General features: G+C 40.7%; 2 protein-coding genes across 4 annotated transcripts in view; one reads left to right on the top strand and one right to left on the bottom strand.

Moving 5' to 3' along the window:
- Positions 1–22,771, top strand: part of psmd14 (proteasome 26S subunit, non-ATPase 14) — a 37,191-nt gene that overhangs the window by 7,549 nt on the left and 6,871 nt on the right. The gene's annotated exons all lie outside the window — the stretch shown is intronic.
- On the bottom strand, positions 1,600–22,759 carry rbms1a (RNA binding motif, single stranded interacting protein 1a). Of its 3 annotated transcripts, none has more exons than XM_023953359.2 (14): positions 22,140–22,759; positions 20,715–20,857; positions 17,744–17,802; positions 16,209–16,300; positions 15,260–15,417; positions 14,419–14,498; positions 14,213–14,313; positions 13,005–13,054; positions 10,914–11,004; positions 8,413–8,463; positions 7,708–7,809; positions 6,030–6,098; positions 5,687–5,762; positions 1,600–3,394 (listed from the first exon to the last, which is right to left on the bottom strand). In XM_023953359.2, exons 1-13 carry the CDS (start codon positions 22,182–22,184, stop codon positions 5,694–5,696), a joined length of 1,110 nt encoding a protein of 369 aa, XP_023809127.1. In that variant the 5' UTR covers positions 22,185–22,759; the 3' UTR covers positions 1,600–3,394; positions 5,687–5,693. The 3 variants fall into 3 exon arrangements, with proteins under 3 accessions (XP_023809127.1, XP_023809126.1, XP_023809125.1); XM_023953358.2 differs by having other exon boundaries at positions 15,260–15,420; positions 22,140–22,736; XM_023953357.2 differs by having other exon boundaries at positions 16,194–16,300; positions 22,140–22,503.

Raw genomic sequence — 22,771 nt, 5'->3', positions numbered from 1 at the left:
GGTTATGTGTTGTGAAGCTGCTAAGGGAACAAATGTGGATGCTTAAATCACAAAGACTGGTAAAGCTGTGCAGAGGATAGAGCTTGAATGTGACATTTTATAATTTAAAGCAACCTAATTTTATAAAAGCAATAAAAAAAGGTGATACTTTTTGAAAGCGGGAGGTGCATTGAGCGCACATGAGCCACGCCTTTCACATGCACTCACTCATACAGTCTTTAATTACATCAATTATGGTGTCCTTAGTTCTGAGTAAGTCACACATTCAGCCTCCAGCTGATGTGCAGCTCAGGCTACAGATGTGTTTTACTCATTAAAAGCTCCTCCAGATGTGGAGTATTTACTCGAGTTTCAGTGAGGCTTCAGGAAATGTTTGAACTTTTTTCCACCTCATATCAAAAAGCGCAGGAATGCTGAGTAAATCATTATTTCAAACCAGAGGGCCAAAAAATTAATTTGCGGGGATTTGCATGAGCATAATATTTAGAGTTTAGTGCAGACACAGCATTTAGAAAGTCACTTACAGGATTTGAATTTCAACGACAGTATTGCTATGGGGCTCATGAGACAATACTTCACTTTGTTTGGAAAGTAAGAAGACAATATTCTACTTTAATGCAGAAATGTGGATTTAATCTGCTGGAAACTTTGAGTTTTCTTTTCCAGTTTCGCTGTAGTTCTTTTCTCAGTATTGAAAGTTTTACTGACAGCTCTATAGAGCACAAATGCTGTTTCAAAAATGATTCATGCAGTAGAATGTCATTAATGGAATTTGGCATGGTACCCGCCAAAATAAAACAAAGTATTTTTAAAACAAGAGAAACAGACTGGAGCACATGAATGGTACTTTTAAATCTATCTCTTCCGGCGTCAAAAAATTGCTCGTTTGTACACATTTTATGACGTGTTAATTACAATTCTTGTCTATTTTTAGAGTTACACATGCAACATTAAATTCCTACAAATCAACTTTTATTAGGATTTAATTGCAAATTATCTAATGTTAAAAACAAACTACACATTAGGTATCCTTTTTGTCAAATTCAAATTCCTATAAATGCAAAAGATGAGATATACTCCATTACTATAGTTTTAGAAAGCTATCCTTGAATACTTTTTGTACCAGTCCTGGTGTTTTGCTAATTTTATTTTGGTAAGCCTCTTCTAATTTTTATAACAAATTATGAAACTTTTACCACATTTCTTTTTAGTTTTTTGCAACTTTAGAAAACCTTTTCGAATTTTTATCACTTTTTCTGTTTTACCTCATATATTGTAAACAGAATAAAATATAAAAAAATGTATAATTTCTAGTGATTTGTGAAAATGATTTTAATGCATTTATCAGAAAATTTCTTCATGTTTTATGGGGTCAGTTTTGACCTGCATTGTGAAGCACTTTATGATAAATAATTCATAAACTCTTTATACTTATTATTTACTTATAACATTTACTTACTATATCTTCCTTTTTGCACACGGCTACAGATGCAAGAATTAAAAAAAAAATCACCAAATTTAAAAATTCATTGTTCGAGAAGCGTGTAGCTATATATAATTCAAGCAAAAACTATAAAAAATAAAAACAGGGCTCACATCTGAGAAAGAGAAGAGCAGTTTATTCAGTATTGTCTTTATTCCAATCTTTTCAAAGAAGAGAGCAAGGGAAGGATTGTTTGAAATCAGTAGAAAGTGACATGAGGAAATAATGAGTAACAACTTTACTTCTTTGTATTTTGCAGTTGGTCTGGTAACAAAGTGTTGGAATGGGGCAGCACACTCTGTCAAAGCCTGGCTGTGTTTTTTATTAAAGCTCAGCGTTTCCGTTTTTGATCAGAGAAAAGCACCATAGGTCCTGTGCTCTTCTCCTTCAACGCCGTGTAGAAGTTTTAAGAAAAAGGAGAAAGATAAAGAAAAGGAAAAGCTGGCTTTTCACTTTTGGTCTTTAGTGTGTATACTTTACAAGTCCTGTTTTATCTGATTCATTCTCCATGAAGTGAAACTTTGCTGTTCTCAGCATCTGGTTGCTTGTCTGATTTAATTTCAACTCATTCACATTTTGGTTTTTGACATGAATGCAGTTTGACTCGAGTGAATGACAGCATTTCTTATAGAGCTCAGAAAAAGAATGAGGTCTGCCAACAACAGAATAGCCTGAATTCATTTTTATCCAAGAAAAATCTACCAGTTTTACGAGAAATCCATACGTTTCCAAAGTGAAGCTTTGACATGTGAACATCAGCAAAGAAAAAAAAAGAAAAAAAAAAAAGAAGAAGCATCAAAACAGAAGCTATGACAAGTAAAATTAAATATCAGGAAGAAAAAAAAACATATTTTTTTGTCTTGTGTTTGCTTTTTAAGATCAGGGAGAGAGAAGCTGCTTGTGGGAGACAAAAGGGCAGAAGTCCTGTTCAGCCAGCTCCTGAGCATGGCTTCTGGCCTGCTTCGTCTGGTGTGGTGAGACGGGGCTTTACCTGCAAACCCCACAACACCGGCAGACTCCAGCAAAACCGTGAGGTAGATAACTGGTCAAAGTGACCACAAGAGAAAAGCAAACCCTCCTTGAAGATGCCTGTTCGCTGTAAAACTCGCAATTTCATAAAAGTTCAGAAAAATGGAAAGTAAAGAGAAATGGATTGGAAGATAAGGAATTACCTTTCTCTGAGTTTTGTCATGATTATTTTTTTCTATTCAGTATTGCCGTCAAACTCTCATTGTCTTTATTGCTACTAGAGGACTAGATAGCGAAACACTCCATGGAAATCCACATGATTCCACGCACACATTTTATCCGCTGATAGATGTAAGACACCTGATCAAGTCTGATGAAAAAACATGTTGGATCTCATGTAAGAAAGGCACAATTTCCAATAATATATTTAGTAATTTCCGAATGAAATGGTGATCGAGACAGGTTTTATGCGGGCTATTGCGGGACAAACTCAAAACGAAGTTATCCTAGAAACCTCAAACTTCAGTGCAAACAAGGTCTGCAAAGTTTTTCATTTACCATACATAAAAATAAAACATGGACACCTCATAAAAGGGTGGGGTAAGAGCAAAAAAAAAACCATGCATTTTATGTCACATCATACTTGGATGGGGAGGGGGGTGTTTGGTACAGACAGGGAAGGTCTGAAAAGTAGTTGAGAATTATGAAAAAAGAGAAAAAGAAGAGCAAGTTTCTTATCAAAATAAATTTACTTTTTTTTTTCTGAAGATGTTGGACTTTCTGCATCCATTTACACCATCTTCAGTTTCTGCAACAAATGTCGGAGCTGTGCAAAAAAAAAAAAAAAAAACTGGTGTTCTGGTCCAATCAGTGGCTGTGTTCCCTGTGATGTCATCGGTGGCCTCCCCACCATACGTCAGGTACACAGAGCAGAAATGTGGCCTAAAACGAATCAAAAAGATCACATTTTTATTAATAAAAAACACTTTTCCCTTTTAAAAATCAATGATTATATTACATTTAATAAAAAAACTAAATAATTTTGCTATTTTTTCCACTTTGGGACAATTAAAACTTTGAATCCCTGTTTTATTACCTACCAACAAAGCAGTTTCTGTATTTTTCTGTCATGTTTTTTACATTGTTTAGGCAGAGGTGCGACTTATACTCAGGTGCAACCTATATGCAATTAAAAAATAAATAAATAACAAGCACTAGAGGGCACTGTAGGTGCGTGTATTAGTATTTGCTAGTGACAGCAACGCAGAAGAAGTGTTGTTCAGTCTTACGCCCGGACTGGCAGAATTGTTCCAAAGTGCCACAGATGATGAAGAATATAACAGATTTAATGATTTAAAGCAGGGGTCGGGAACCTTTTTGGCCAAGAGAGCCATAAATGCCACATATTTTGAAATGTAATTTCGAAAGAGCCATACAATAATGTAGTGTCCCTTCCCCACACTGAGGCACGGAGACTTAACCTCTTTTAAAGTTCTTTATTCCGATTACTGCAGACCACAACAAACGCCGTTCAATTAATTCAGCAACTCCTGAATCTCTCCCGCCGAGACGAGAGCGCTTCTCCCAACTTTATATTCCCCTGCTCCCGCTGCAGCCCTCCCATTTCCCTTATTCGGCCCATAGCTGAACCCCATTGGTCCAAACTACCTAACAACCACCTGAGCGACAGAACTGAGAGCCAATCAGATCTCTGCTTGACGCGTTCAATGAACTCCAGAACTTTTAACGCTGCCCAACAGCCAAGTCCAACTCAGTCCGCGACAATTTGTTTAAAACTAAATATACAAATGAATGTGTGCATTTGATTTAATTTCAACATTTTTAAAGTACAATAAGTCTGTGGATTCTTTTTTAATAACATTGTTATTCTGTTGCTAATAAATGATGAGTATTTCTCGTGGTAGTTTTGCTGATGGTCTAGTCTGGTTGATACGTGGTGAGTTTCTGCTTCGTTCAGGCGTTGAGACTTTAAACGTCATCGTAGGTCTGAATGTTCTGTAGATGTGAGAAAGACTGCTCACATGCAGACGGGGAGCCAAACACACACTCACACGCTGCAGTGAGTGACGGGCATTGGGTTTTAGGTTTTTACAATCCCTGCGCGATTCACCTGCTGTCCCCACAACACCTCAGCCCCACCCTCTGCTTTCTCCCTCACACATCCTTTCCTCGCATCTGCGTGCTCTTTCTCAGAGACGGGAGGGCGCAGTTTTAGGCACGGCAATTCACAGGTTTCCGGCTGGTACAAACTCTGTGAAATAATAGATAATAGTAACTGATAGCGCTGGCGCAGATTTCTCTCTCTAAGCACTGCTACTACTGCGCGCCTCTGGCATCGCATCGCGTCCGAGAAGGACTGGTCTAATGAAAAAAAAAACTATAATTAAAGATTTGTCTGCGAGCCACATGTGACCATCAAAAGAGCCATATATGGCTCGCGAGCCATAGGTTCCCGACCCCTGATTTAAAGTAACATAAAGAGTTTAGTTGACTTGTGCTATGATTATTTGAACAATTGATCATACGTCGTGCTACTATACTCAATTCCTTCTGTTTCATGAAGCTAAATAAGCATCACTGCGTTACGGTAATAAAGCCTGGGCAGCAGTGGCTCAGGCACAGGTGGTTGAGCAGATCAGCCAAGGATCAAAAGGTTGGCGGTTCAAACCCGCTTCCCCCAAGTCAACTGTTGTTGTATCCTTGGGTAAGACACACTTGAGTAAAACACCTTCCCTGCCACTGGTGTGTGAATGTGCATGAATGTTCCTGGTGATGGTCAGAGGGGCTGTAGGCGCGTACTGGCAGCCACGCCTCTGTCTGTCTGCCCCAAGGCAGCTGTAGTTACATCAGTAGTTTACCATCACCAAGTATGAATAATGAGTGAATGATTAATGGACACACTGTAAGCAATTTGAGCATTTGGAAAGGCGCAGATAAATCCAATCCATTATTTTATATTTAGTTTATTATTATCTATTCTGCTATTATGATTGGTCTTTCAATATGAAATGTCTGTTCTTGTTCCCGTATTTTGTTAAATACATTTCTCCCAGAAGTATGACTTATATATGATGTTTTCTTCTTTATTATGCAATGTTTAGGCTGCTGTGACATATACTCCGGAGCGATTTATAGTCCGAAAAATACAGTATCAGTGCTAATCCCTTCATCACCATGTGGCACTAACTACGCACCAGTTGTGTCCGGCCGTACCTCTGTGTTACTTGCTGAGTTGACTATAAGGAGACGAGTTGTTGGAAGAATCCACTTGCTGTGGCGTGCCGTTTTCCTGCGAAGCAAAAACGGCATCTTTCATTTGGAGCCTGATAATAACCGTCCTCATCTCGTGCACACTGACATAATTAGTAGTCTGGCGAGATGAAAAACTTCAAAAACAACTCAAAGCCTGGTGAATGGAGGATGTTTGGACTGGCACGGGCTCTTGCAATTTTCAGTTGTAATGACTGCTTTTTACATGCACGGTGGGCAAATGGAGACCAGCTGGAATGTGGATGCACTGGAGGAACTGAATGAGATGAAGGTGCAGGGAACTTACAGGTGCTGCCTGCATGGGAGGATAGTGAGGCATGTAAGCTCCTTGAACACCAGGGCTGGCAGCAATGTACTGTAGGGTTAGAAAACATGCATCACAGCGCAGATGATTTAAAGGTCGACTGAGCTTTATTCATACACGAGCAATGTCTATGCACAGCTGCCTTTCTGTTGCCTGAGTTTTATTAAGATTTAAATGCTAATATAAAATATTAACATAAACTTTAACACACAGTTTTGCACTGCAAACATCTTTTGGAGCTAAATCCGTTCATTTTGTCTTTGGGCCAAAGGCAGGCTACTTGACATACAGACATGCAGCCAAAAAACTGACTCCAAAGGACAATTTCACAGTAAAGGCAAACATTACAAAATCTTTTTTTTAAGAAGGAAGCCATAAAAAATGTTGTGCACAGGGCAACGTATCTCTTTGCCGTAAAGTGGCACCATGCCACCATGCAGCCAAAGCTTAGAAGATCAACCATTACAGTCACATTTTGTGTAAATAAATGAATTCATGAAACACTTGAAAAATTCTTCTTGTTTCCTTAAGGTCCCACTCCGACCATCTTTTGATTTATTTTAAAAGTATTGCCAGATTATATTGATGACATCCTAGGCTAAATCAATAAGTCGTTTTCTAGGACATAGTTTCTGCAGAGCGACAGTAGTTCAAAAGAAATTTGCCTCCAAGTTGTGGACATTATTATAGGCGCAGAGCTTCCCTTCCCCATTGCAGAGCAGGGCGGAGCTGGGAGCTTGTGGCCTGCCAAGCATATTTTCTACGTGACAAATACGATCTTTTTCAAACTGCACTTCATCGTCTGCTCCAGATTCACAAAGATTTGAATAGAGAAATACTCTGAAACACAATTTTAAACTTAATTGTCTTTATATTTGTCCTCCATTACCATAAAAATGCATCAAGAACACGATAAAAACATTATTATCTTCGCAGTGGGTCTTTAAGGACCAAACTTTTGTGGAATAAGTACAGTTTATTAGAAACAGGTGAAACTTCCATTCACAGCTCTGAGATTCATCTCCACTGCTTTTATTTTTGTCAGGAGCCGGAGCCAGGGCGGGTTTGGTGGGTGTTTTCTCACTTCCGGTTTTGGGCTTTTATTTTGTTACTTCCTTTCAGGGCTCACTGTTTCACTAGGTAACTTCACCAGTCATCACCGGCACCTGTCTGCTCACCTGTTTGTCATTCCCATTTGTGTATTTAAACCCTGGTCTGTTTGTTTCTTGTCACTGGGTCGTTTTGTAAGTTCGCTTCAGTCATTTCAAGTACTATTGTGATTAAACCTTGTTTGCTTTTGAAGCTCTTTTCGCTGTCCTGCATTTGTGTCCCGACTCAACCTTGACAATTTTTGCATGTTCAATAGTTTCTTCCGCTGAGAGGGAAGGTGGTTTGTTTGTATTTATGCGGCCACGGCACAGACTACGTCCTGCTTGGCTACAGGCAGCATTAAAACGGATGGACAGATTTCAGAAAACTGTAGTATTCAGGCATTTTAGTGAGGATCTTACTTAACAATCAGTTTACAAAATCAGTAAAAGCATCCAATAAACAAATTATTTTTAAAGTCAATTCTTTTATATCCTTAACATGTAACATTCAGCCTTATTTTATTTTTGGCCGTTTTACTATGTGTAGGTGGATATCCCATAATACTCACCGCTGCAGTGTTTCCCAGTGCCAGCTGTCCCATCTGCTGAGTAATCATGGCTGTTGGGTGCAGTGACATGGAGGGATCCACAGAGGGCGACATCACAGCAGCCTGTGAAACACGCCTCCATGTTAACCTCATGAAACTATTTCCACAAACATATCAATCCGATCAAACTACGCTTCAGATTATAATCCCAGTGACAGCAACAACCAAAAACGATGACAGATTAAAGGCTCAGCACAGACCAAAATGTCTGAAGAGTGAATGTAAAAACAAAAAAGTACAATTTTGTCGTAAAAGGTTTTAAATGAAAGACACTTCCAGCTCATGTAGACTTGCAAATTATTCCTTCACACACAAATGCCTTCAGGGAATGAACCATTTCCCAGCAAAAAAAAAAAGAAAAAACGCGGGGGAGGGGTAGATCAGTGGAGACACTTGATCAGTGGAAACCATCTGTTGGAAAAGTCAAAGAGTCACAAGACGGTCTCTGCTTCAGGCATTTCCTGCTAAATCCATGGAGAGGCAGGAGAGGAGTGGTGGATAAATGTCTCTTTTTAGCTCTTCTCTGGACGTAAAATGCCGGTTTTGCTTCCACTGTGCGTTTGGGGAACCTTTGCCATCGAGCTGAATGGGTCTGAACAATGGCTTTGGCGTTACACCTACTACCCTGGGCACAGAATGAAAAGCGGAGTGGAGTTTATTCCTTACCGGGTGCTGCATGATGTACGGCTGATGTGCCATCCAAGAATGGCTCTGCACCTGGGGAGGGCAGCACGGCAGACTGATTAACTGTCACACATTAGATACAGCAGTAAGCAGAGATGGAGAAAAAATGTCTGAATAACCAGATGGGGTTGTTTTCACACCAGGAGAGTTCAACATCTGTTCTGACTTTTTGAACAGGAAATGAATAGGGGTGCAAATTAAACCTGCCAGCGTGAATGACCACTTAACAGAAAAACAACTATGTGGCCTTTAATGTAAACATGTTATGTCCACGTCACATTCATTTGATCATATTTTCATATATGGTCTCATGGAAGGTCTTAGACAGAAGCCGCTGCATCTTAATGGAGTGTTTCAAGTTCTCAAGTTCCTTTGAGGCTTGTGTGACCACCTTAAGGGGCATCGTGAAAATGGAACGTACCATTGTTGTGCAGGTTGTAAGTGTATCGTGAAGTATTTCACGATACACCTTTGACATATGGGTGACGCTGTCGTATGGTGCCCTTAAACTATACTCTAGTCATCAATAAGGTCTACTAGCTCCCTACTGACCATGTGCAATTGCTGCACCAATGGGGTGGACACGCAAGTGCCTGTGGGACTTTTGTGTACACACAAACTACACTATGGTTGTCTAATTTCTTCATTTCTAAAGGAACATTCACACCGCCCATGGCAACACACATTCAAGCCTCGTTAAAAACTCTCGCATTCACACATCGCGTTTCTACGACCTTTTTCAGGCTCTACGTACTAAATGCGCCGCCATTGAACACGTGTTGAGAGATAAACCAGGTTGAATTTTGACCAATCAGGGACTCGGAATTGGTAGTGAGGTATAGATAGTAGAAGAAATTAATAATTGCAGTTTGTGCCCGCCCCCAATTATATGACACTAAGTGTTTCATATATTGGAATTGAGCTGGGAAAGAAAAAAGTCTCTAGCAAGATTCTTGGGATTTGCAGCACATCGACATTTTGTACCAAGCCTCTTCCAACTATAGGTGGCAGACATGCGCTTGTACGGGGTAGCGACAGTCCAGTGTGAACGCCATATGCTACACGTGTTTAAGAACACGGTTTTAGCACAATCTTAAACGCACATCACATGCCCATTATGAATGTAGCTTCAAAGTCAGCCTGCACGCATTTATCGGTTGATTAGCACTAACGGGTCCCTTGTGCGGTACGCAAGGTTTGCTGGTTTGAAAAATTGGATAATCAATATGACGTGCCTGCATCTCACCTACATTTAAGCTTTGGCTAAAACCTGCAAGATCCATCTCTTTATACACTCATTATTTTTCCCTCTGTGACCTCATCTGTTGGTCTGCCACAGTCCATGTCGGAGTAATGTCTCTCCCCCCCTTCGGTTGCTCTCACACGTGTGTGCTATAACTCCAGAGAAGAGCCAGAGCACATTTTGAAATAAAAAAAGTGACCCCCGTCAATCAAAGTTTCATGCAGGATTTTTTACAACCTCATATAAATTCTGGAATTCATTCCTGCCCTCTGTGCTGCTTCTTAACCTGTTTGATCGGTCTGTAAAAACTCTGCTTCTGTCACATTCCAATGATTTTCACCACAGGTTTGGTCACTTGCTGCCACGTGAACGGATCCAGTCCTGCTGTCTAAAACCACATTTGGGTTTTTTGGAAGGTTGGGGGGGGGGGTATCTTACAAGTCTTTCCTGAGTGTGTTCCTATATTTTTGTTTTGTTTATATAACCACATGAGGCTATGAGCTGATTCTACAACCCCCCAGGGAAATTAAAGCAGACAACAGGTGTCATGGCAGCACTGGGGAAAATGCAGCTTCTGTGGAGACAAATAGAACACTGCAATAACGAAAAAAAAAAAACGCTGGTTCATCTACTGGAAATGGCGGAGAGGTGTTCTGCTGGTACAAAAGTGTCTATCACACACACAAAAAATGGATTCCTTCATTCTCATAGTTTGGGAGTATTGGAGGAAAGTCACAAGCCTCATCTGGATTTTGCGGTTGGCATCCGGTGACGGACCATTAATGAAAACCTCACCAACGTAACTATTCCAAATTCATCTGGACTCTGACTCGCGCTCCACGGAAAGAATGATTCACACCCGTGAACTTTTAAGCACCAGTAAGCACAACCCCTCGCACACACACACACACATATGCAGGACTTGTCCTGCTGAAGTGACAACTTTTCTCCCAGAATTCCCAATCACACCCTTTCAATGTCAGACTGCATTATGTCAGACTAGTCATGCCGAAAAATGTATATGATAATCCACTGACACCTGGAGCTACAGAACCACTTAATACTTTATATCGATGGCACCTGTACAACCTACACAAAAACTAAAAATACACGTAACTGCACACATAGACATTATAACCACAAATATGTATAAAGTGGCAGAGAGATGCTGAGGTATAGAATATTTAAACCCTCTGGTATGACATGATTTTTCTACCGATGGTAGTGAAAGAGACAGTACCTGGTATGTAGAGACTGGAGACATGTAGGGAGTTATTGCAGGCTGAACAGTCATTATCCTATTAGTCACTGGGTATGAAGGGGAATAGTACCTAGGAAGCAAAGATTGTAACAATATTACTAAAGAAATATGAAGGTAATGGTACCAAAAAGCCTGCTGCACAAACTTTCTCATCTTTAAATAAGATCAAGACAGTTTTTACTCAAGGGATGCCCCAATTCTTGGTTTAAAACTGAACCATGCGATACACCATTGAACCAAATTGTATCCCTATTGCATACGTTTCCATAGAAACACACGTTTTGTACTAAATTTGATATATGTAATATTGTTTTATGACATTACACCAGACTTAGTAAAGCCTAACTGAGAGGTTTTTCTTTATCGTTATTTGTTTATTAGCAAATCAAAAAAGATTTTTCTGTTTTTTTTTGGGTTTGTTTTTTAATACACAAATCATATATAGAACCAAAAGAAAACTGGGACCCGAAAATCGAGGTTTGAGATAAATTGTGGAGGAAGTGAATCATTGCCTCCTTACTTTATTAAAAAGTAGATAAGGAGACCTTGAACAATCCAGATAACATTAGACAGAAGTTTCTAATGGAGTAGAACCATCTAAATTCAACTGCTGATTTAATGTATTTATTCTAGAAATTTGGATACAGAACTTTTATAAGTGGTTGGATGCCATCAAGCAACAACACAACAGAAATTAATTAAATTCTTCTGATCTATTGTAAAAGTGTTTCCAGTAGTTGTCTAATTCTGATTATTGCATTTTTAGCCAAAATCAAAAAAACGGAGTGGTTTTCTAAGACATAGTTTCTGCAGTAGTTTATTAGAAATTCGCTTGTGGGCGGGACTGTTGGTGTGAAGTAAACCTGCTCTTACTTCCCATCATCCCTTTGTTTACACATTCTACCGCTAGCTTACAGCCCCTCACACCCCCAAACTAACATTACCGGTGCAACAAAAAGGACAAGCAATATTGGAGTTCTACAGCCATTTAGTTTTGATCCAGATGTCAGCTCAGACGAGGACAACAAAGACGTACATGGATCCATTTGTCTGTGTCAAGTGGATGCATCAGAATTGAGCAGAGCAGGGAGCTTGTGGCTTGCCTTTGTAGGTCCTATGTCACACCTACAATATTTTTCAAATGGACATTTTTCCTTTACTCTGGATTCACAACGATGTAAATAAAGAATTAATGCGATTCTAAGCTTAATCTTCTTTATATATGTTCTCAATCATCATGAAAATGCTTTAGAAACATGTCAAAAACACCAAAAACGTTATTTTCATTGGAGTGGGTCTTTAAATTCAGTTATACTGTAGTTTTGTTGTCCTTGAGGGGAATATCCACAAAAGAAAATGCTCCAAAAAAGGTGCATCCACATCTCAGCTCACCAATGAATCCGGGCTTTTTTCTAGCAGCTTTTTAGATGAATAAATGCTTGTTTTTTATGAGTCAACGTGGAGTGGAGCATTAAAAATGATTATGTGCTTGACAGGACAACATGGGAAAAATGACTTCTCCTCAAGCTGAACATGACGGCTGTCTGGACTTTTAAAACAGACTGAACTAACTTTCCTCAAATCAATCTCAAGAGAAAAAAATAGTGAAGAAACAATGAAGTTCATGTTCAGGAAAGGGCATTCCAGTTCCACTCCACTAAATTACATTAAAGCCGGATTGGACAGGAACCCCCTTAATGCCTCTTGCTTACTTTTTCTGTTAAGTATGCTGAAAAGGACTCCTGTTCTGCACTAGTGCTATATAAATATACTAAACTGGGCTGAATGTCCTGACTGTAATAAAAGGATGAGAACAAGAACAAACACAGGCAAAGCCACCAGAATCTCAGCGTTGCAGCTGTTCAATACAAAGGAAAGAGGGAAATTCCTTTGACCTGCTTTGCAGGTGCTAATTTAAATGAATTTAATTAGCTGTGGTTTGGTGTAAGCAGGTGGGTCACCCACAGATTTGCAGGACCCAATCATTTTTCTCCTCCTATTACATTTTAGGATTTGTTCAACTTGTGATCCTAAAAGGAAAGTAATTCACGAGAGAAGACACACACTCACCCGTTCTGTATCGCTGCTGAGGAGGGGTCATAGGTGAGAGTCATCGCACCCTAGTTAAAAAAAATAACAGACCATACTGTAAGTAATATAAAAAGAGGAATTGTTGAACACCCTGACTCATTCCTGGAAGGTGCAGGACCCTGTTCCTGATTCTGTTCCTAGCTGATCTAAGCAGATTCTCTCTTTGCAGCTGAGGGATGCTTAGCATGGAGGCCCCCGTGATGCCATCTATGTTTACAACACAATGTTCTCCATGGCTGCACTCTGCTGTGGTGGTTAGCACCGCTGCCTCCCAGCAAGTAGGCCCCAGCTGGCTCCTGTCTGAGTGGAGTTTGCATGTTCTTTATGTGTGGGGTTTCTCCTACAATCCAAAGCCATGCTTCACGGGTTGATCTGTGACGTGAAATCTTCCCCTCAGAGGAAGTGAGTGTGTGGCCCTGGGACGGACTGGCCTTCACCTTGAAGTAGCTGGAATAGGCTCCAGAGACCCCCGTGGGAATAAAAGATGATGGCTTTCATCCTGCTGGCCTCATTGAGCGAAGCTGAAACAGTTCAAACTGGAGAGGAAAGCTGTTTCGCGTTTGAGGTCACATCTGGAGACTGGAAATAGAGGGCGGGGCCCTCTCTGGATGGGGATTGAGACGGCCCCCCCAGCTGGAGCAGTTCAAGTATCTTGCACTTTTAGTCACACGTGAGGGAAAGAATTGATAAACAATTCTTAGTCTGGAGTTATGCGAGCTTTCTTTTGTGGTGAACAGACAGAGCTGACTGAGAAGATGAAGCTCTCATCTTCTCCTATCCTCACCCTCACGACAGAAAGCTGTGGATTATGAACGAGAGAGTGAGACATGGTCATCCAGGAGAGACTCTGGATGGAGCGGCTGAGTAGACAAACTCACGGGGGCGGTTAGGAAGTCTAGTTGCACGCCTACCTGACACCTTCATGTCGAGGTGTTAGAGGGACGTCAAACAGGGAGGGCTCCTGGCAGATCCAGGACACATCAGAGAGAATATAGATTTATCCATCTCTCAGACAGCCAGAAAACCAGCTCTAAATCTAAAAGTATATGATCCTCGCTTTCAAACGATATTGATTCCTCTGTTTCTTTTTGCGTTTTTCCAATCTGTTTCTTTGTCTAAACAGACATTTCTGACACCTTCACACAGAGTGGTTCCAGGTTATAGGAGGTCAGTGAGTGTGTACATACTAATCTGAGGTCCCCCGTCTGGGCACTGGGAGTAATTCCACTGTGACCGTGCTTCTTTCTTTGACTGTCAGCAAACTTGCACAGCAGAGGTTGAGACGGGGCTGTGAAGAAACGATGAGACCGATCTGAACCCTGTTAATCAACATTTAATTTCTGCTGCGTGGACCGTTAGGACGGCGAGGAAACACCAGGAAACGCCGTCTTACCCAGACTTCCAGAGGCTAACTTGAGAAACTTCCCGTTGAAGTGGGAAATGACTCCGTTACACTGTTCCGTTGTGTCCATTCTGACAGAGGAAAAGCATAAAAGATTTTCTCAGACAAATTCTACTGCTATCCAAAACAAAACACTAAAATGGATGATAATGTCATTGTATATTGGGTTGCTTTAACTTGGGTACTTGTTTTACAAATAGAGGCATTTTAAGGGAAGCTTTAATTAAAAAAACAAACACATTTTAAACATGTTCCTGTTTCTTTTCTGTTCCTCTTTAAGCTAAATTTGCCATCACTTGTGTGATAGTTGATTTCGGCACCACCTTAAGTTTAAGGAAGGAAAACCCAGGCAGTCCCTATTAATAATATTGCTGAAACTAGGAGAAAGCAAAAAGAAATATTTAACTCTTGAACCTCCAACTAATTCCGCCTTTTCTTCTGAATACTTTCTTGAGCAAATAGGTGATGTGTTGTGAAACTATTTCTAAGAAAAAGTTGTGTTTTATTTAAAAAAGCTTGGTCCCAACACCGGAACCAGCAGGAACAAAATGACATCAGAGATTTAGTTCATTAACATTTAAGTAAATTCAGCTGCATAAACTGCGTTCAGAATACTGAACTTCTGTGTTATGGTACATGGAATCAAAGACTCGGTGAATTTCCTCTCGCTTTCCACAAAATCGAACCGTTTAGGAAGTGAGTGCGCTTAAAAAGTGCCATTGCTGAGTCTTTGATAACAGGCGAGCATCTTATAGATTCAGCTTTGCTGTGCAACTACTGGAAAGGTGTTTTTGTGGGGGCTAAATGCTGTATTTTTTTTGTTGTGACGCACCTGGCGAAGCCCACGCCTCTGCTGTTCCCGCTGTAGTCTCTGAGGATTCGAGTGGAGACGACCTGACCGAAGGGCTGCAGCATTTTCTCCAGCTCCTTTTCATCCACAGACAGAGGCAAATTGGAAATGTAAAGATTTGTGGGGTCCTGCTCCTGTTGCTGCTTGCAGAAAAAAAAAAGGGGGGGAAAGCGTGTGTTTAATGCAATGGGAGCATGACAAAAATGCATTCAAACAAACACATTTTTTCTCAGCACAAAATTGCCTTTCGGGTGGAGGAGCATTTGGTTAAGCAAACATTTTGCAGCCTTCCTGCACACTCACACACTGAAAACACACTGTGCCTGCCCTCAGCGGCGAGCAGATCAGTGCCTCTACGGGCTTTCCCTGGAAACAGCAGGAGAGCCGCGTAGCCATAGCAACCAAACACACAAACTGTGTTCTGACATGTTTTTCTTTTTTTTTCAAATAGAGCCGCCTCTCACAAGTTCCCAGAGAGCGACAACTCATCAATGAACTCTCAGCAAACAGATGCAGAGCAGAAAGAAATCTGCAGAGAATCGCATGCAGAAGGATCCTGCTGGTCTCCTGAAGCTGCCTCTAATGTGCCTCCCTTTCCTTTTTGCTGTTTGTGGAAGCTCTTAAACCAGAGTTGTCTGTAACTGAACGTAACAACCGGCAGCAGGACGTGCATGAGCCGCCTCTGCCGGAGTGTCTCAGCGACAGACAGGTTATTTGGCAGAGACAGTCGACATCTGGTTTCTACTGTGAAAGTAAATGGGGTCACAGGAGGAACAGCTTGTCAGCTGAGGACATGTGACCAGTCGAATGTCATTTCCCCCAACCAACATACTGCGCAAGTCCACAGAGAAGCTCAAAAGCATGAAACATTTGCACACACACACACACACAAACACAGAGACAAAAGGTGGCGCACCTGTGACAAACTCACCTTGGCCATCTGAGCCTGAATGCCGCTGGTTTTGAGAGCATGCACGGCCTTTAAAGCAGCAGCTGGGCTGTCGAAATCCACAAAGCCGTAACCTAGTGATGGTGGAGTCACACTTAGATTAGACTATATGAAATTAAACAAGCAGAAATGTTCAGTATTGTGATTTTTACTGTTGACTCAATAGAATGTGCATATTCTTCATCAGATATTTTTCAACAAACCCATCAGTGAAGCTTTTCATTTTTATTTTTTACACCAAGAAAGGCTTAAAAACCAAAAAAAATGCCAAATCTGGTGTTTAACACTGCGCTGAACACAGATGCTTCCTTTCATAAATGATTCTCTGTTTTATTGTCAGTTCACATAGTTGAATTTTTTGTATTTGCAGATCGTTGCATTAAATGCTTCTATTTTGCTTTTAACCACATGCAGCGAGGGAGGAACACGTTGGGATAAAACGTGGGGTTTTGCATCCCTGCAAAGCCACACTCCAATATTACTCACCATTTCCGTTGCACTGCTAATGTTAAGCCGGGTGTATGAGGGGCTGTAAGCTAGGGGGGAAGAGCATGTTGAGAGATGGATGATGGGAAGTGGGAATGTTTATTCTGTGGCGACAGTTACGCCCACAACTCAGAGGTGAATTTCTAATAATGTACTGCTGCTCTGCAGAAACTATGTCTTAGAAAACAACACCGTTTTTTTCGCAAAAAAACCCAAACAAACTATCTTTTTATAGCATTAAGCATTTTTTTTTTCAGTTTTAGGCCCAGGATTATTGGTTCCTAAATAATAAATTAACATTTCTTCATTTCCTTCAAAATCTAACAAGTTTCAAGTATATTTTTAGAGTTAAGACGAATATTTTTGTTCCTACTCAAACAATTATCAAAGCTTTAAACGAAGAAGCCTTTTCTTTTTTTAGTAACACAGCAGACTAAATACAATAAATTATAAATTTAGTCCAACGACAGCAAAGTTTTTAAAGACAAATGTTTTTCTGGTCATATCTGTTTCAGTAAGATAAATAGCATTTGACCTGTCTGAGCGTAGGGTGACTGAATGGTTTCTTATAATCCAGGCAGTTAGGCGTTTTAAAAAAAAATTAATTTCCATAAGGAGTGAAAATCTGTGGAGCCTCTATAAACCTGCCCGCTTTGGGTAATCCATCATAATCGGCTTTTGTTTTTATCAAACTTCTGCTACCGTGAATGCTAAATGCAGCAAAGATTTTGTAAATCAATCCGCTGCGACGTGGAGCCAAAAAAGAAAAAGAAAAAGGAGGCAGACATGTTGACTGTGTTCAGGGTGATGGATTATCAACTTGAGCGAGTAAAGAGTCGCCGCAAATTGATTTCCAAATGACGGAAAAACATAAAAAAAAACACATGCTGCTTGAAAGTTGCCTATATTTACCATAGTGTGTTTTCAAAGAATAATTTACACCTTTATTCAAGTTTATTTTCTTTTTTAGGATTTAAAGGTAAAGATTAAAACAAAGACAGCTTGTAATCTGGGTAAATGGTGGTTCTGACCTTTACACTTGTTGGTCGTTTTATCCAGGATCGCCTTTGCAGACTGGATCTTTCCATATCTGGTGAACAAAAATGTACAAATTAGAGATTTTTTTAATGAATTCATGACTGTTAAATATCTTTAATAGAGTCAAAAATCAAATTTATCATAACTATGAGGTGAAAAAATGACTGAACAAGCAAAAGTTTGGATGGAAACAAGCAAAAACCCTCATCTTTGTTGAGATTGGTACTTTCTGCCCTTTAGGTTTGCAACCGATACGAGTGAAGTTTCAATATTTCCGGCTTTGCTTTATCTCTTGCTGTACAGTCACGCTGATACAAACTGTGTGCTGCATTACAGGCACAGAACATACAGACCGAATGCTTGGCTTACATCACCATTCTGTTGCTATGAAAAGCTCTTTCATTTCTGCTTTGTGCTGGCAAACACCATCGGGGGACAGGAACAAAACACAGGCGGACAGGACACAAACAGCTGCTGCTGCTGCTTACATGGGCCTGTCCTTATTCTGCTTAGGAGTCCATACATTTGACAGAACTCCACAGCTATACGACCCTACAGCTCCTATTTGACTATAGAACTGTTGTTGTGGTCACCATGGCCTAATGACTTATTTTAATTTAATACAAAGCTGTGCGGTTTCCCCTTTATGTATGTGCACAGGTCTACATTAAACCCCAAAAACAGGATATTTATTTTCAATTCTAACAGATGTTTTTACACTTAACACCACAAAATCTTTACTTCCTTTCACTTGGATTTATACCTTCAATTTAAATGTTGTCTGTTAACAAGCATTAACCAAATATCTTAATTTTTAATGCGTTCAAGCTCAAAGTAGTTGCAGAACTTGGCGTGAAAAACCATAGCACATTTTATTTAATATGTATATATATAGAGTTGGGAGTTAATAGTGAGTGCTTTTGGAATTGATGTTCTTACTGTCAAATTATTTTAAAGAACTGAAAGTGACCATTGAGCTGTCTGAACAGACAGCAAAGCTTAGAAATACTGTAAGAGCTCAACTCATATATGGAAGAACATTTCCATTTATAGAAATCACTTGTTTACAAGACGAAAATCTAAAAATATTCTGGTTGTTGTCCTTTTTCTTTATACAAAAATAAGGAAACATCTTTGACGTTTTTATCTGATCTTTATCTGCAGCGGTTGGTGACCGATTGCATTTGCAAGAGTTTTTTTTTTCAAAACGTCTGGGTTCTCAGTGTTCCTCCTGTCCATTGAACGGCCCTGCTGTGAAATTCTGAACGTTCTAGACACTGAAAGAACTATATTTCTCCAAACAGTCATAAAGTAACTGCAGGTGTCAGTAACTCATCTCAAAGTCTTCTTAATTTAGTCTCATAAGCCAAAGAGTGCGAGAATTTTGAGAACTTGTTTAAGGTTGTTGACATGAATTAAATTATGGATTTTCACACACAGGTTGGGAGGGACTTTCCACTGATATTTGCATCTGAATCAAAATCTTAACTTCCTCCAACGGTTTGTGCAGAATTGCACCAAATAAAATCCTGATTCTGGGTGACACCATTGACTGTATAAGAGAACTGGACTGAGTGTGATGTCACCCATAGAAAATGACTTGCTTCTGGCTCCAATGAATTTAAGTGGATTCAGTTCATTTGTTTGCGACACGGACACTGCAATGTTGGAGGCAGATGTCATCAGTAAGCAGCGATTGGTCCATAGTCAGTCTGAGTCATTGTTTCTATGGCAATGACTTTCGCCAATCAAGTGTGAGCTTGTCAGAAGCATTGACTGGACTGAGTGAGTTTGATGACACCCATAGAAAATGGCTTACTTCTGGCTCCAACAAAATGAAGTCAATTCAGTCACTTATTCTTTTTTTAAATATAATCGCCGTTGTGTTGGAGACAAGACTTTGTCAGTAAGCTGTGACTGGTCTGAGTCGGTCTTAGTCAGCATTTTTGTGCAACCAACCAGACTAACCAATCAGGAGTGAGCTTGGTGAAAGTCCAAAGCATCACCACTCGAGAGAAGCTGTCAATCAAACATTTCAAATGTTCTACATGATGAGACAAAATCCTTTTATAGAGACGTCTGAATTGTCTGTCTATAACTTGAATAACATAAAAAAATTTTGGGATTGGTAAGAATGTGTGAAAAAAAGTAGCAGAGCAAATATGTTTATTCTGACAAATAGAAACTGTGTAACAGCTGATTTATTCTCTATAGGAGTCTATGGGATTTTGGCTTCTTGGAAACAGCAGGTACTTCCTGTTTTGTACATTAGGGGGGGAGGGGTCACTCAGTCCAGTTCTCATACAGTCAAGGATTGACACCTGCAGACAATGTCCACTTTTCCATTAATTTGTGGTCCAAACTAGTCTAGAGTTGTCACGACAGTCGTGTTCATAATCACGCTCTACACGAATAGGGATATAACGTATCCAACTGTATCCTTCCGTTGGTTTCAGTGGTGTTAGTACATGATCACGATGTGACAGACATTCCAGACCTTCTATCAGTTTCTGATGTCTTTCTTTTAGGCGAGGTAGTTCTAGGAACCAGGAATTAAGTCATCAGTACATACTGTACCCGAGGCTGAAGGCAAACCAGCACAACAGACTTAACCTCTGTTTCACCACTCTTGTGGTTCGTTTTCATCGAACACATTACATATTTACAGGAGACGCGTGTTGGTTTGGAGAAGAATGCTGAAAACTGAAGAAATCCAACCAATGTTTTGCAAAAGAACTCACTGTTCTATTAAGAGTTTGACAGTAGTGGTAAATCTTGTTTTAGCAAAATAAATATGTGTTTTCGGAAATTAAAGCCCTAGGAATACCATTTGTACCTTTTGATCGCCTGTATTTAAACTAATCGAATCAGAATGGATATTTGTTTTTGCATGCACCAAAAAATGTCAACATGGTGGTGTGAAAATAAGGAATTTGTTTTTTTTTTTTTTTGGTGTGAACTCACTGGTGGCAGAGTTTAACCAGATCCAGGTCTGTAGTAGCAGGAGGCAGGCCGCGAATGTACAGGTTGGTTTTGCTGAGCTGTTCCAGGCCTGTGCTGCTGCTGTTGCTGCTGCTGCTCGGACTGGACGGAGTCATGGGGTAGGACTGCACACAGGAAACCCTCTGTTAGGAGGTCTGCAGGACCTACGTAATCTGATTTAAACCCGGGGTCAACACTGATCACAAGAGCATCTTGTCTGTGTGAGACGGGAAAAACAGAAACCCAGAAGAGGAACAATCCGACTTTGCAGTTTCATGCAACATTAAAGGACAAGCTCAGCACTGCTCATTGATGATCCACAGCGGAGCCAATTATCTTGTGGGACACCCTTTGGAAAACAATGGGGTTCAACGGTGGTAGAGCCATTTCTGCTGCAACACAAGCTGTCCAGAACTTATGTTAGGAAACCATACATCCACTTGTGCCAACGATTTTGTAAAACCTCGACATCCGTATTCTGTAGCCCGGCGGGAATGACCACAGCGGAAAAAAATGCATTCAAGTACAGTGTGGTGTTATGAATCACAGTGTGATTAAATCGGCGTTCCCGTCCTACGTCCTATGGCGCTAATCAGAATCTTACACTTTTTTTCCCATTTTCCCATTCCCATTCTCATGAGCCATGCTATACCACATTGGCCTGCAAAGCATTCCCCTTCCCTTACTCATTCATTAAAATCGCTCGCAGCCACTCAGAAGCCTCTCCAGATTAGATCAAAGGCAAAGCATGGCAGAATTGCACCATCTGTCCATAACCAAAGGACAATCCATTTCAGGAGCCAAAGATATGCATCTGTGACCTGTTAAAATTGAAGAGAAAAAAAACAATACAGCTTGTACTTTAGGAGCATGTGATGATTCACATTTCTTTAGGATGATTGCTCCATTTATGTAGCTGATTATCACTGCATGGTTTGGAGTGACTAAACACATTGTACAACCATGCAAAAGCCCTGACCCCACTCCTTCCAGCCTCCATCCTCAGATGTTAACAATAAATCCTGTCTCGTCTGGATTCAAAGGTGTGATGGAGGAGCGGCCTTCAGTTACCTGAGAGGTCAGGTGAGGAGGAAGGCACATTACAGGGCAGGCGCGCGCGTTAACCTGCATCGTTAGCATCGTGCTCAGTCTGACCGGGCAGCTGTGGCTGAGCAAACAAGGTTATTACACTGTAAGTACCGCTTGTTCAGCTCCACATCCGGCCATCCTCTGCTCCACCTGGGCTTTGAAGTGCACGCAGATTCACATTCATTGGGTTTATGTTTAAAGGTAATGATAGATCCGGCATCTGACGTCCACGGATGGCTGTCCAATGTCATCAAGCTGCTAACGTGGGCTAAATTTTCCTTAAAGGTGGATAAACACACAAAAATATTTGTGTCTTACCTGTTTACGGCCGGCTGTTTTCAGCGGGTTGTTTGCAAAGATCATCCTGGAGGTTACAGATGTATTCTACCTCCCTCCCCTCCTCCCTCCAACCTCCAAAAAAAAAAAGGAAAATGCGATGCGAGCCTCAACTAGAGACGGAAATCGCGCGTTGAGATCGGCTCGTAAAATAGCCAGCGCTTTATAACAGCCGCATTATTCTGCTCGGCCTGGTTCAGGACAGAAATTAGCCTCGGATCTTTGTGGTTGTACTGACACATCTATAATACAGTCAGAAGCACGCCAGGCGACGGACCAACCCTCTGGTCCGGTTCATTGATCTACGACGTCCTGCTGCAGACCGCTCGCCGGTCCCACCTACTACAGACCGAACCAACTCTGCTTCTGCGGGGTGTCCCGCTTCGGCCGAACCGCGTGACCGCTGCATGGAACCTCCATGTTTCGCTTTGTTTTGTAAAATACTGCTCTAAAAGATGCTTTTAACCGAATTAGAAACTATTTGTATATAACTACTTTAGGTTTTACCAAATATTGGACCTAACAGCCATTTAAGTGGAACCCTCCCCGCTTTTTGAGTTAATGTCGTCCGCACATACCAAGCATTCCTCACCCCCGCCTCCTCCGACCGCACG

Source organism: Oryzias latipes, chromosome 3 (genome assembly GCF_053564925.1).
Source record: "Oryzias latipes strain Hd-rR chromosome 3, Olatipes_Hd-rR_3.1".
Taxonomy (NCBI): Eukaryota; Metazoa; Chordata; class Actinopteri; order Beloniformes; family Adrianichthyidae; genus Oryzias; species Oryzias latipes.
Note: the sequence above shows the minus strand (reverse complement) of the source record. Positions and strands in the feature narration are given on the sequence as shown.

Bases quoted from the DNA above. Each gene is read 5' to 3' on its own strand.
- rbms1a (XM_023953357.2), bottom strand. From the start codon at position 22,184: ATGATCTTTGCAAACAACCCGCTGAAAACAGCCGGCCGTAAACAG. The intron at 15,418-16,193 runs GTGCGCCACCTT...TTCTGCAAGCAG, and splicing joins CCAAGGTGAGTTTGTCACAG to CAACAGGAGCAGGACCCCAC. The intron at 5,763-6,029 runs GTAAGTTCCCTG...TTTGCTTCGCAG, and splicing joins CTCCCATGCAGGCAGCACCT to GAAAACGGCACGCCACAGCA.